Raw genomic sequence first — 14,973 nt, 5'->3', positions numbered from 1 at the left:
ATGAATGAAAAGATGACACAGAAGTGAAATGGAGAAGAAATGTTGGCGGAAATTAGAGTGATTAATGCTTTGAACCTGGACTCAGAGTGCAGCAAGTGCTTTCAGTCTTGCTGACTGAATTAAATAAGCCAAATTAGTAATATTTTTAATTTTTCTTCCTCCTGTTTAAAGACATCGAACTGCTTTTAGCAAATGAGGTAAAGAGTTTCCATCTACGTTTAGAGCAAAAACGGAGCAATGTGCTGTGCCACGTCCAGAGCCTGCAGTGAGCTCGTGGCACAGGGCCACGCACCCCATCCTGCCCCCCACGTGGCCTTGCTGGTGACGCAGCCGTGAGCCCGGGTGGCCCCAGGACAGCTCTGTGGGTGCTGCTGGGGGGGGCTGCTGCACGCAGGGCAGCGCGGTGCCGGGGGCGTTCACGCTCAGTGGCTGTGCAGCCCCTGCGGGGCGGTGGGACGTGGTGGGGTGTGCTGTGTCCTGCCCACACCGCCCGGCTTTGCTGCCAGGTGGCTTGCTGTGTGTCGGCAGGGATCTGTGTCACTTGAACCCCCTTTACTTGTGGTGGGGACTTGCCTGTTTCTCCCTGATCCTTCCACATGCAGCATGCTTTGTTTGCAGCGCTGCGGCCCCCAGCAGTCCTCGGCATCGCGGGGTGGAGGCTGAGGCTGTCCTCTGTGCCATGCGGCCTGGGGACATTCCCCGGGGTCCCACGTTCACCCCACTGCGGAGAGGGGAAAGGAGCTGACAGATGAGATTGACTCTTGAAACTGGCAGTGTGCTCTTCAGATAGCAAACTGCCCTGGGTTTGCCTGGAGACAGCTACTCGGTGTGGGGAAAACCTGGCACCAGCTCGCGCCGCTGTGGTTTGTGCTGGGTTTCAGCGCGTTCTTTTTGGAGTTTTAATTGCTTTATTTTTCTTCAAACGTCTCCCTCCCGCTCTGGTGCGTGACCAGAACGGCATCTCCCCAGGCTGCCTCCTTTCCCTCTGCCCTCCAGCCTGCCTGGCCGCTGGGTCGGAGCTTCCCTGCTCCATCAGGGAACTCATCTGCTCCTCAGCTGGGCTCTGCAGGGTGCACCCCGCTGCAAGGGAGAAGTAAGAGTTTTCCCCACTTTGGTTAAAATGAGAAAAGAGGGGAAAAAAAAAAAAAAGAAAAAATATTGTTAACACACCCCTACAGGCTCACTCTCTGTGGAGACATTGGAAACCAGTTTTTAGCAGGCTTTAGGGATTGCAGCGTTATCCATCTTCTGTAAATACTGCAGAGCTGTGGAGTTGGGAGCGTGTTTATGATTGCGGCTAGGGCTGAAAGACTCGTCAGCGCTGATGGCACGCGGAATCGCTTCACTGGGTACCCAGCTGGAAGACAGCAGCTGTCCAAGCTTTCTGCTCTGAGTTTTTACTGGGAGCGAAGCACAGGATATGGGATTTGCAGAAGTATTTAAACACACATCGAGGTAAGGGTAGCTGTTGGAGGTAAAACAGCATTGCTGCCTGCCATAAAGACACCTCCTCCCTCCCCAGAAATCTGAGCCCCATGCTCGGAGTGCTTAAGCTATGGAGTGGCCACTGAAGCCATGGAGTTTGTGTCCTAGAATTGAAGCACCAGCACTGGAGTAAAACTTATTCCAGACCTTTAAATAATGCAGGTGGTCAGCATCCAAAGGCCAGGCGCCCATGTGACTGCTAATTCTGACCCGGGCACCCACCTGGCTGCTAAATTTGTGGGGACACCAGGCCTTGGGAGCAGCAGGGTACGAGGGAAGCCGCAGCGGGAGCGGAGCTAACAGGATCAGCAGCGCTGCGTTTGCTCTGTGGCTTACAGGCACTGGGGCTTGCAAACAGCGCTCAGCTTTTGGGGCAGCAGCAGGCTGTCAGGAGGGGAGAGGCTCTGTCTTGGGGTTTCTCTGAGCGTTTTGCACTGGGGTGTGAGCTGGCTTGGGATGAGACCTGACGAGGTGTGAGCTGTCTCGAGGCCACGCACGCCGAGATGTGGCACAGCTGTGACGGAGCAGAGCCCCACGCCAGCCGTTTCCTCCACAGTCCCAAGGCTCCGTGGCAACTGAAATAACCCAGGGCAGGCGTCACTCGGGGAGCCTCCAGGGTGAGACGTAGTCTTTTTTTTTTTAGGTAAAATTTTATTTATTTATTTATTTTTAAAGCCTTACATAAGTCAAAACATCTGCTAGTGCATGACTAATGCACCCCCTCCTCCCGCAGCGCGGTGACACAAGTTCACAGGAATTACATAAATGGCTGTTTCCTGTAAGAAGTTATAGGTTGTTCGTAGGTCTTTTGGGGACAAATCTCACATTCAACAGTCCATTAGCTTGCTTTGTTTACAAATAGCGCTGAACTGACCTGATTAATGCACTCTGCTGCCCAGCCTGCACTTCTGCGAGGAGGTGACAGGAACGAAGGCAAGCCCTGCTGCTGCCTGAGGTGGGCTGGCAGGGCTGCGAGGCTGCTTTCCTTCACACCAACATCAGCCTACCCGGGACAACACACGTTTCCCAGAGCACGGCCTGTGGGCAAGCAGCGGGCAGGGCTGTGCTGTGTGGGCATGGTAGTGTTGTGCCGGGGTGCGGGCACCCCGCTGAGCTGCGAGGGGCTGTTCCCCATGGGGGAGATGCTGGGTCTGGTGTTACCGGGTCCAGCAGGGCTTTCCCTGCCGTAGTGGCTGCTTCTGGGCCCTGAGGTGCTCGTGGCCCTGCTGTGGCTGTGCTCTGAGTGCTCTGAGCGGGGTGCCGGGGCAGCGGGCCTTCGCCGGCCGCCTCAGGGGCGTGGGGTGGCCGTGGGGAGATGATGTAGCTGTGGATTGCGTTGGTTTAGTTCAGGGATGTGTACTGGCAAGCACCCAGAAAGCTCCGCTACAGCTCATTTGCCTTCTGGAAAGTGCAAGGAAGTAATTTAAAGAACTGCCAGCTAAACGGCCATGAGACGTGACTTCATTCAGGCTGGTGGAGGGGCAGGAGGTGGATGAGGATGAGGGGGTGCCGGGCTCTTTGGTGCTTGTGCCCCTCCTGCCCAAGCGCTGCCACTGCCCTCCTGGGTGCCGTGGGGTGGAGGGGACTGACTGCTGTGCTGGTTGTGAACGTGCATCTCTCTGTTTTTCCTCCTTGTTTCCCAGAGCAGATGCCACAATTCTGGTCGTTCTGGGCCAGACCTTTGTTTAGATGAGTGCAGTTCACGTGCCGATGGCAGAAGGGTCGCAAAGCATGGGCTTTAACTGCTGAGCGTTGTGTCCTCCTGCAGGGCTCAGCTCACCGAGCTGTGGGTCTGGCTGTCCCAACCCCCTGGCGACTTCAGTATGGGGCAGGCCCACAGGCTGCCCATGGCCCCGACACGTTCTCGACAGGACATGCAGCTCTGGAGCCGAGCTGCGGGCCCTCGTGGCTTTGTTGGCCAGATGGAGGGAGAAAACCAGAACCAGATGTTGCAGAGAATCCTGGCTGTTGTCAGCTTTGCTCTCCCCCCATGAGGAGCAGCCCAGCCGGGCCTGCGGTGCGTGAGGGAGCTGCAGCTCCGCAATGGGCTGGCCCCGGCCGCGTCAGACGCCTGCTGGTGTAGCTGTGCGTGGTGAGGGAAGCCGGGGGCTTTGCAGGATCTCCTCCTTGGATGTCTGTTTTAGGGAGCAGATGACTTTGAGAAAGCATGAGTGGAGGCAAATTTCTGCATAAATGTCGTGGAATTACACCTACTGTCTTTGAATATCGATCCCTGGGGATACTGGTCCTCAGAACAAGGCAGCACTTCGGTAGTTTAATGTAAAGCTTTTCCTATGCAATGTGGTTTCATAAAAAAGCTTGGATCTTGGAGGCTTGAGGACTGCTATTGCTCCATGAAGTTAAGACGGATCTGCTTGGAGTTTAGCTTTGCGGCACACCAGTGGTTTGGCCAAGTGGTGTTCTCTGTACAGAGGGAGACTGGAGTCATAGCAAGAGTGCAGCATTTGGAGAGAGTTACCAAAGCTGTAGCAAAACTGGAGGTGGAAATTTACACCTTGAGAATCCAGGGTTAATGCCCTAAAAAGCCTTTCTCCTTTGGAAGTAGATAGGTCCTTAGATCTTACATGCAACCTTCAGTTTCCTTTATAATGTATTTCTGGTCTACAGATTTCTGTGTTGTTTTTTTTTTTGTCCCCATTATATCTTGAGTTATTTTCCAAGTTGCTTCCTCATCAGACTTTTAAATTGTTTTTACTATATTAGCTGACAAATATAGGCAAACTTGAAGGTTTGACTTTTTTAGAATTCTAGGTCTTGTAATTTTTTAGTGAAAGCTGTAGAGTAATTCCCAAATTGTCTGGATAAAAACTAAATATAATTTTATGGGAGTGACATTTTCAGGGGGATTAGAAGATTGAAGATAATTGAGAAAATGTTTTCAAATTGCAACATTCAGTCTCTGCACAAAGCAGTATCAGATTTAGAGTCTGCTTCTTGGAGCTTTGATTACCTCAAATAGCATTTTTCTTTAGGAAGGAAAAAAAAAAGCTTCCAGTGAGGCCTTTGTGGACGCCAGCAGGGGGATGGCAGTGGGCGAGGGCGGCGATTCGGGGCTGGGGCAGCAGCGAGGGCCCCTTGGTGGAAGCTGGAAATCCTCAGCTGATGACGGGCAGCGTGGCTCTCAGCACCCTCCTGCACCAAGGAAGGGCCGTGGGATGTAAGCTGCCGCCCGCAGAGATCTGCACAGTGCTAAATCCACCCTGTGCAAGGACTCCATCTTCTCCCATTTCCTCAGTGTTAACTTAATCTAGACTTTTCTTCATTTTCCTTTAGTGCTTACCTCCTGTCATCTCTTTTATCCTCTTAGATGTTTGCCAGAGAACTGTGCTTTACTCAAAACGAAATAGTAGGAGTAGAAAAACCAGAATCACTCCCGTTGCTGTTCTCTTTCAGCGCAGGGCAGTAGGCAATATTGTTTGCTAGGCTCCAGTAGTTTGGCTTTTAGTCTGTTTTGCAGTTATTCACCTGCATTTCTCAGTTCCTGACTGCTGTCAGTGAGCTGATGCATGGGAAGAGAAGCTTCAATGGTGAGGCTGATTAATGACAACAAATTATGCAATCTAGAAAATGTGTCAGCCACTGAGTGCAGGATGTCTGGTGGGTGGAAAATCTCATTACTGATCCAAGGAGAATGGCCAGACACCATTTCATTCAAAATAAAAATGTGCAAATTAGCCACAGTGAAAGGCCAAGCTGTCTGAAACACGAGCTGTTTATATTTTATTGCAGATATGAAAGCCGAACCCATTTGATTATAAAAGATGTCACATCCTGGGGACTGGTCCTGGATGATGGCCTTACTTTTCCAATGGGAGATTCCTGCTTGTGGCTGCGAGATCTGACCGTAGGGTGCACCAGGCTGAGCATTCTCCAGGTGCAAGCAGCCCTCCTCCGCCAGGCTGCCTCGGCTGGACCCCTGGGGGCCCAGCAGCAGCACGAGGAGCTCTGCGGCAGAAGGCAATGCAGAAATTTTCCCAGATGTTGGTCATAATTCTCCTCCAAAGCTGGAGCGGATGGACTGGTTGAAGCCACCCATCTTGTCCTTGTTTCTGTGGACTCTGGCACTGGCAGTGACCCTGGTATAATTTAGAGCTGGCATTTAGGGTACTCACTGAAGAAGTATTTAGAAAAAAAAAAAAGTGGGTTTTCTGGGCTTGGTTCTTTTTAGCATGCCATGAATTCACTCAGAAACAGTTTTTATTAGCCCCAAATTAGTTGTAAGATCATCTCAATGACCCAGACAGCATTGGTTGGGGAAAAGAGGGGAGGGGGGAAGGGGAAATAAATGATCCGTGCATGTGATGCCTGCTTGTGCAGGGTTTGAGAGGCTTTGTGCAGGTGCTGGCAGTGGTGCTTGGCTCCCAGCCCTGCCGAGGGGCTTCTCCTCTCCTCCTGCTGCGCTCCCCGTGCCTGGGGCACCCCCGCTCTTTGTGCCTGAACTCCTTCTGAAAATTCTCCAAATAGATATTTTCCCCCATAATTGCACATTTAATTCCCATTGAATCGGCACCTGGAAGCAGTCCTGGACTCGTAGATCTACCATGTGCAGGAAGTTTTCTGTGCAGGCTGAGTGACTGACATTTATTTATCATCCCCAAGGCAGCTCGCTTGTTCACTGCAAGTACCACAAAGTGGCCTGAGCTGTTTTTTCTCCAGGTGCTCTGGTTATAAATTGCTCTTTTTCCCCCTGTTCAGTTTCACTGCTGATATATAAATCTGGGCAGAGAAAGGCTAAGTTGACTGGGAGCCAAAACTGCCTGCTCATAGTTCTCATGTTCTAGCTATTTTACAACCCCTTTATTTGATGAGCAGCAGTTAACCCAGTAAAATGCAGAGATAAATGCATTGTAGATGACATATACAGCTGCATTAGGAGCAGCAAGAGCCTTTGCTGAGGCACAGTAAGCAAAGCTGGGATTCAGGGAAACATATCTTCAGTAGCTGCTGGAGACTCATCAGCATCTTGGCGAGACGATGCTGGAAGCGCTGGGGACCGCTGGTGTTTGCTAACTAGCGGGCTTGCCGGGGACAAATCCCTGCTGCTGGCAGCGTGGGCTGTCAGGAGGGGCACGAGAGATTCATGTCCTCGGGGAACTCCAGGCATAATGAGCTGTGCTCTTCGTGGGGAAAATTGTGTTCCTAATTAAAGTCAGAGAGTGCTGCAGGGGGTAAGAGCCTGGTGAAAAGATAGTCACTGTCTTGCACTTCGTAGTAATCAATGGTGGGAAAATAATCAAACGTGATGGAGCAGCAGCAGGTTGGGGATCGATGACTTATTCATATGGGAAGTGGCCTCACGGCCACCTCCTTCCTGCTGCGGGGCAGGGGAGGGCAAAGGTGTCTGGGCTGCTTGTTCTGCAGCAGCCCCTGCTTGAGGCCGTGCGTGGCTGCTGTTCCTTTACTGGTCTTGTAAACACTGAAATTGCCTTGAATGAATTTCACGACTTCTGCTCCATCTCTTTCCAGGTGTGTGAATGAAGTTGGGGAAGGTCCTTTAGTACGCAGAAGCGTTGCTCAGACACGGTCAACACCCAACTGCAAAAGTTTTGGACTGCCCAAGAAGGCGAGATTTTGGAAGTGGAACAGGAAATAAAGGTCTCCCCTTCTGGTACGTTAATCCGATACAGCATTTGGGACATTTTCTTCCTCTGGAACTCCGTATTTAGGCTACCATGAGACTGAGGTAGGTGAGCTCTGCTCTGCCACGAGCTCTGCTGCAGTTTCAAGGCAGCGTGGGTGCAGAAGCACGATCTTCAGCAAAAGGAGAAAGTCCCAGGGATGAGCATTTCAGTGGCTAATCAACAGATGCATGGGACCAGAGGCAAGGAATAATTTGTATCCAAACTGTGCTCGTGCCAAGTCCTTCAGCTGAAAAAGGCTAAATCTATGCAGGAAAGCTGAAATGTCAACTGAGAAACGCTTCAATTAACATACAGATGTTTTTATCTTCATATTTTATTTATTTATTTTGCCCATTTTTCCTCTGCATGAGCATGCAAAATGTTTTTTCCTATTTGGTGGCTACTGTCTGTTACCTTAATCGCAGCTCTTGCTGGGGTTGAATACAGAGCACTGAGCGTTATGTGCACACAGAGACATGTAACAGTTCCTGGGAAATCACCGAAAGAAATTTAGTACTGGAAAGTTAAGTAAGCTCATGCTGAGAAACGAAAGGTCTTAGCTCTGCCTTTCCTAGTGTTTGGATGCTAACTGTGAGGTCTTTCTGCTAGTACTGTTTCTCAAAAGCATGCAGTAATCCTTGCTTTTCTATAAGTAGCTAAATTATTTTTGTTCAGTTCTTTTTTTTGGGGGGGAAAAAAAAAAGAAATTGCACCTAGGCTGGGAACTAAGCAGCTAAAATTATGCTCTCAAAAAGCTGGTAAAGCAATGAGCTGCTGGAGATGATCAACTGAAGATGAAAAAAGGTCCTACCAAGGGGTCTAGCTCTGTACGCAGCTTATCAGGTCCATGGTGGTTGTACTGCAGTAACTTGGAGCTGGTGAGATTCCTTGTGATTTTCATAACCTTCATTGGATCAGAGTCAGTGTCTAAGGGGAGGTAACTGTGTGTGCTCAGACAACGGCTCGCTAACGTCAATGAGCATCTGCTGCGGCAGAAGACCAAAATCAGCAAGGGCTCACTGCTGGCTGGTCTGTTATTTGAATTCCCACCCGTCCCTGCAGTCAGAGCTGTGACGGGTTAGTGTGCTGCCGGCTCTGTCCCCGAGCTGTCTGTTCCACACTCACTGGCATTTCACGCTGCCCTTTGGCCAGACCCATCTAGGTCAGCGTTGGTTTATTACCAAATGCCCAGAGTGACTTTACTCACTGTGTCTATCTCATAACAGTTCAAGAGAAACTTTAAATATTATTTCTGGCTGCTCCAGACGCTAACTCTAACAGCTTTGAGATGGAAGTTTCCACGCAGTTCTTCAGAGCTGTGACATTTTTTCCACTGATTTACATTGGCCCAATCCCACTGAAGGAGACGAACAGTTACATAAAGGAAGAAAGGATTTCATTTATGCTTTCGAGGCATTTCTGTGTGAAATGACCAGATATTCTTGGACCTGTGGCGTGGATAAATAGCAGTGAAATGGAGCTGAATGCAGCTCAGCGTGGTGCTACCTGCCAGTGTAACCTCTGCCGAGGGGGAGAAGGGATCTTTTGACACGTGGGCAGTGAATGCTGCGACTAATGAGAGGCGCTCCCCTGATGTCTTTGGGCTTGAAATGCACTGACCAAAACTCTCTGCACTGCTCCACCCGCGCTGGTGCAATCTGCTTGCCAAGGAAGTGGTGGTGGGAATTATCGTTAAACTGGAGGCTTTTAGTGAATGGCAGGAAGAAAAAAATAGCACCTCTGAATCAGACTGGACTGTCTTTGAATCACCAAGTGCTTTATAAATGCTCATAAAATATAGCAAACAAACATTTTGAGGCTGACTAAGCATCCCCTTCTTAACGCCACTTTGATACTCTACCCACTGTGAAATCAAAATCACGCCTGGCCAAGGTGGAGCTGTGCCGGACCTCTCCCTCGGGGAGCAGTGAGTGCACCCGAGCGGGGAGCACAGCCCCTGCCTCTGGCCCCGTCTGCGTCCCCTGCCATGTGTCTGTGCTGCCAGCCGTGCGGCTTTCACCCCTGCAACATGTGCTGCTGCCCACAGGTCAAGGGCGGCACGGAAACGCAGAGAAGAGGAAAGGGGCTGGAGTGCACAGGTGTCGTGCGGTGTCAGTTCGAAATGTCGCCCATCGATCTGTAAACTGCCACAAAAGATGAATTGCAGTTTAAATTGGATTTTGTAAAAGCAGCCATAAAACATCTTGCTTTGCGATGCCATCTCCTCTATAAGGTGCCTCATTGTGCAAAACGGCCCCGACGCTGTGTGCTTCGGACCAGGCTGTGTATGGCTGCCCACCGGGGATTCTTCTGGTTGCTCGCGGTACTCCACCTGCCCAGGTCAGAGTGCTCCACGAAGTGACGGGGAGGCAGAATATCCCCTGTCAGCATCACACCTCTAACCTCCAGCGGTCCTGCTTGCTTCCTGCTGTGAGGCAAAGGTTGCTGCAGCCAAGGCCGGTGTAGGGCAGCAGCATTCCCTGACAGGTACTGCAAGGAAGCAAATAATTAGCATTCACAAAGTCTAACTTTCCATTCTGCCCCATTAATTGAAAGCTTAATTACACCATTTAGACAACGTGGGATCAATCACAGGAATGGGCTGCAGCGGTAGCTTAGCCAGCAGAACAGCCCCTTCTCTGTCTCTGCCACACCAGAAGCTTGTTTGGTCAATATTCCCTTCGCCAAGCTTGCAATATGGGAATAATCAAGCTATTTAATCAGTGGTTAAAGGCTGTAAACATTTCATGAACAGGCTTGTAATTTTTGGTCTAATATATTATCTCATTACAAGCCTTCTATTCATTTCAGAAGGAATTTAATCTATCGCTTGCTTAAACGAAGGAGGTCCACTGTTGAGAAATGACCGCGTTAAAAGGGAAAAAGGAGTGCCAGCAGTGAATGAAGTCATTGGCAGATCGGGAGCCCTGCGGTGTCCTGCCAGAACACATCCCTGCCTCCCATGGGCGTGCGGCCAGGGCAGGTCCACGTGGAGCTGCCCGCGCTTCATCCGCGGGTGTGCACCCGGGAGCAGCTTTTTGGCTGTCGCCTCTCCCCGGCTGCACCCCCAGCAGTCAGCTGTAGCTGCAGGCTGTGCTCTGCAGGCAGGAGATGCCTTTCCAGCTCGTCTGGCAGCCGGTATCGCTGCTGGGAAGGTCGTCCCTGGGGCAGTGTCCCGAGTTTCCCCGTGTGCTGCGGGGATGCTGCAGGCAGGGTGGCGGTTTCCAGCCCGCACCGCTGCCTCTGTGGGTGCAGCACAAGCAGCGAGGGGGCACACCGCCACGGCTGGGATGTGCTCGTCCTGTGGCACTGTGCAAAGTCCCTGCTCTCCTAGGAGTGACCCGTGTGGGGCTTTCTGCAGAGCTCGAGGCCCTTCTAAGCGTAGTGCATTTCATGCCCTTTGCTGCTAGTGCTGTTAACTGGAAATGGTGCCCAGCCTCTTTCGCGTGGAGTCCTTCCCTGATGAGCTTCTACCTCCACAAAATTCATTCTCCTGCTTTCTCACCAGCCTTGAACCTGGCCGGTGGTGCCTCCAGCCAGTATTCTTCCCTGGGTGAAAAGCACTACAGGAGCTCATTTGCTGTGTGCTGAGGACAAAGCTTCTCAAGTTCATGGTAAGATAATCAACCTTGGGTTTTGCTATTTATGTATTTACTTTTTTTTTTTTTTGGCTTTGCTTTCTTTACATTAAAAAGATTGAGCAGGGTCTCTTACAACAATGTAAGCACATTTCGTTCCATGCTGTTCTTCATCACATGCTGTTCTCAGCTAAAACACCAGTAATTAAATGGCAGAGCTGCTGGACAGCGAGTCCTTACGGTGCTGGCAGGCCAGGCGGTGCCGCAGCGCCCACGCTGCCCAACATCACTCGTGTTCCTGCCATCGATCTGCTGGGGGGCTGATGCTGAGCGCTGCTTGGCTTCGCTGGGTGACTGACCAAGGCTGCTCCAGGTACTGAAAAAGTCTCACCTCCCTTGCAATGAAGATTCCTTGAAGCAGAAATGTTAAAATTTCCTCAGCCTCCTGTCTCTGGAAAGGATATGATAGAAAACAATTTTGCATAATCTTGTTTGACTAATGCTGTTATTTTGAATGAACCATTTCACACTGCGCCTTGAAGGAAGAAGGCAACAAAGGAGAAAATTTCCCACTTCTGGTAGCTCATTCTGTCTCAAAAAAGAGAAATTTGGCAAAAGTACTAGACATTTGCTAGGAATTAGATATTGACAGCGAGTATAGGAATGTCCCAGATTTCCTGCCTATAAAAACAGAAAATGCTGTCTCTGTTTAAGGAATATTAAGAAGATATACACATCGTATCAACGTAGTCCTTCAAATATTTATGTCCCGGTCTTACAGATGTTAACACGTTGTGGTCTTGAGCAGATCCTGTGGAGGTCACAGAAAGGTGTTTGTACTCCTCCAAGAACCGTGGATGGAGAGCCCAGCATCTCCGCTTTTGCGGGAGTTAAGTTCTTAAAGCATCACAGGCCAGGCCCTAAATTTTTATGTCCTAACACTGAGCACCCTATTGTGGTATTTAAAAGCATAGATAAAGATTTAGCTTTGTAAAATGATATCACATTTCCAGGATGAACTTTTTAGTAAAGTAATTTATGTGTCTCACTTACATTCTTTTCTTCAGCTTCATGCCCGAGAATTCTGTCTGCATTTTTTATAGTCAATAGAAGTTCTTAACTAATGGTCTGGGTGATAGTGACAATTAGTGGAAGATTAAGGCAGCCAAACTGAGTACACTCCAGAGAGACTTTGGATCCCAGCTTTACACACTTCTTTCCATATGAAACTTTAAACATCAGACTGTTAAGAGGCACTGGTACTGCGCTTCCAAAAGGGGGTGTCTGAAACAGAAGTGCAGCTCTCACAACTGGAGTTACTCTGCTAATTCCCTCTGATTCTGACATTGTAGAGTGAGTAGGTAGGTGCTGTTTTTTTTTGCTTAAAATGCTTGCACATAGCTTGGATAAAGCAGGGGAAAATGAGGCCGTATTAGAAGGGCTGATTTAGAAGGAAATAGATTGCAGACTCCTGAAAAAAATGTGCTTAGTGTTATGGGTTACTAATGTAATAAATGTCACAGGGAGGTTACATTCTACTTGAAGCATAAAAGTAGGGTAGAAATGCCTTGTTGGACATTGAACTCTACCTCCAGTAGTGCTTCTGAACTATGGCATTTGTATTTAAATCTGTGTTCAAACCTTTGTGACTTGCTACATGACAAAGGTTGTTTGTACTGATTAAATACATGGATTTGTATCTCCTAATCTCAATTGCTTACAAGAGTTTGTGAGTAGAAACAGGACAAATATAAATTACTGATGTGTTCAGATGGTATTGTATTGTTTTTTATCTAAAAGTTTTTATCACAAAAAGATGACGTTTGTTCACATGCTAGCTATCACCTAAGTCACTTTGGAGACTAAAAATTAAGGTCACACCATGGTGCTAAGCCTTCCCATACACCCGTGACTAACGGGTCTGTTGCAGGCTGTGTCTCTGCTGTGTTTCCGTGGGCTCTTGATAGATGCTATGCATTCAGTGTAGTCCGGGAAATCGGAGGAGTGCTGGGTCTGAGCGACATTTCTGGGCCAGACCTTGTCTTGGCTAACTTGCATTGTCTGATGAGGTGTTCACCTTATCTGCAGTGGAGGATGATAGATTTGAAATGCTGTTATTTTGCTTGGCGTGGCGCATATTTAATTGAGACTGTTATTGAAAGAATTGCTCTGTCGAGGACATCGTATAGTGCTCTCTCAAGAGTTCGTACTTCATGGTGGGATTTTTTTGTTCTAAAATTCTCAACATCAGTCTGGTTGAAATCAATAAATTCCTGCCAACTCTGACAAAAGTGCAGAGTTGGGACAGTGTTTAATGTTTTTGAACAATCACACTCAGGCTCTTCTCTGTAGTTGGGAATGACGTGATGAGAAACTTTCCACTACTTTAAATGTTAAGGAATCTCTGAGAGTATTTAAAAACATTCAGCTGCAAATGTTCCATGGTTTGGGTGGTTTCTTGGAGTACAGCATGTTCTTCTTCAGATTTTCATCCAACCTAGATGCTTGTGTCCCAGACTTGTCTCCATGGTTCATTTGTGTCTATCATAAAGCACGCAAAGTGAGTGACACACGCATACGAGAGGCAGATCTTTGTGGAGTGTTTCATTTTAGGAGTGATCTGCTAAAGGCAGCTGAACACAAGCTGTTTGTCCATCACAAGACACAGAAAATCAACAGCTCTGCAGGCAGCCTTGATGCAGGAACACGATTTGGGAACAAGCACTTTGAAAATACTTAAGTTGTGTGTATCCAGCTGGGGTCTATGTAAAACTCCAGTATTTTCTTTGTCTCAACAGTATGTATCAACCTAAGTAGCTTTTGGACATTTGCTTAATGTCAGGCTCCTCCACCTCTTCCTAAGTTTTCTGTACGTTTCTGCCTGCTAACTGACAGAAAAGCAGCCTGGCACGTACTGGTATTTTAGTTCAAGTGAACATTGCAAGGAGTTGGGGGGAGGGTCTGTGTTCTCTGTTTTGGTCTTGTGAGTCCAATAATTTCTTGTAACTTGGTAGTTCAGCAACATTAAGCGTTTTTTAATTCCGCTCACCGCAGTGCCAATAAAGCAGCGGGAGGTTTCCTGTGGAGGACCATTACTGTCGTCATCACGTAGGCGTCCTCGGCTCCCTTCTGCTGCCAGCATCCCGCGTGCTCAGGCCGGCTCTCAGAGATCCCAATCGCACCCAGACAGCGCGGTTTGCTTTGCAGTTTTATCCTACGTGACTTGGGCAACGTGCTAGGTTCTCACAAACTCCTGCACAGTTATTTCACCTTCAGGAAGCACATCAGGAGTGCTCAGAGGCGATCACTGCGACCTGCCATTTTTTGTTTTTTTCACCCATGACATTTATTATGATTAGGCTGTGTTTTGTGGTGCCCTCTGTGTGTAGACAGACCCTGCCCGTGCCTCGCAGCGCGGTGCTGTGGCGATGCCCACACGCAGCCTGAATCGGGGCAGGGTCACAGCGCCCCGCTCGGGGGGACCCCGGGGCTCTCTCAGCCCCCCACACCCCCGTGTCAGGCCGTGTGTCGGGGAGCGCCGTCCAAGCGCCCCTTGGCCGTTCTTTGTCCAGACACCGCCGACCCAAACCCGAGGCGTTTGAAGCGGCCGCCCCGCGGGGCCCCTCCCGCGGCGGGCCCGGCCTCCAGCTCCCGGCCTCCAACTCCCGGCAGCCGCCGGCAGCGGAAGCGCGGCCCCGCGGCAGCGCGGGGGATTCGGACTGGGGCCGGGGCAGGGCCGGGCCGGGCCGTGCCGCCATGGAGCTGCCGCTGCCCGAGGCGCCGTGGCCGGCGAGCCTCACCCCGCTGAAGGTGCGTGAGGCGGCGGCGGGGCAGGGCGGGCGGGATGGCGGCGGGCGGGAGGCCTCGGCAGGGCCCGGCCCGGGGCCGGCGGTGCCGTTGGTTGGCGGCGAGCCCTGAGCCCCGCGTCTCGTTTTGCAGGCGGTGGACGAGCTGCTGCGCTGCGGGATCTGCTTCGACTACTTCAGCATCGCCATGATCATCCCGCAGTGCTCGCACAACTGTGAGTACGGCACGGCTGTAAGGATGCAGCCCAGCAGCTGGCGGGAGCGGCCTCGTCCCCTCCTTGTCACCGCGCTGCTGCCTCCTGCCCCGTTACGCACAGAGCAGGGTGGCAGTGACGGGCACAAATCCTGGCGTCTGACTGCCCTGAAGCCTGGCTTGGTGCTCAGCTGGCAGCTTCGGTCAAACAGGGCCGGCTAGGCACATGGATATGATGGGTGGTGTGGCCTTCATCTCTCCCAGCAGAT

The 14,973-nt window shown here is 50.3% G+C and overlaps 1 protein-coding gene across 1 annotated transcript in view; it reads left to right on the top strand.

The window, feature by feature from the left end:
• Nucleotides 1-14,461: 14,461 nt before the first annotated feature.
• The window catches only part of RAD18 (RAD18 E3 ubiquitin protein ligase), a 43,535-nt gene continuing 43,023 nt past the window's right edge, over nt 14,462-14,973 (top strand). Inside the window, exons 1-2 of the mRNA XM_032194483.1 lie at nt 14,462-14,515; nt 14,645-14,726. Of these exons, the coding sequence (XP_032050374.1) occupies nt 14,462-14,515; nt 14,645-14,726 (136 nt within the window). The remainder of the gene's footprint in view (nt 14,516-14,644; nt 14,727-14,973) is intronic.

This window comes from Aythya fuligula, chromosome 10, assembly GCF_009819795.1.
Source record: "Aythya fuligula isolate bAytFul2 chromosome 10, bAytFul2.pri, whole genome shotgun sequence".
Classification (NCBI taxonomy): Eukaryota; Metazoa; Chordata; class Aves; order Anseriformes; family Anatidae; genus Aythya; species Aythya fuligula.
The sequence above is the reverse complement of the archived record's forward strand: the minus strand, read 5'-3'. Positions and strand labels throughout refer to the sequence as shown.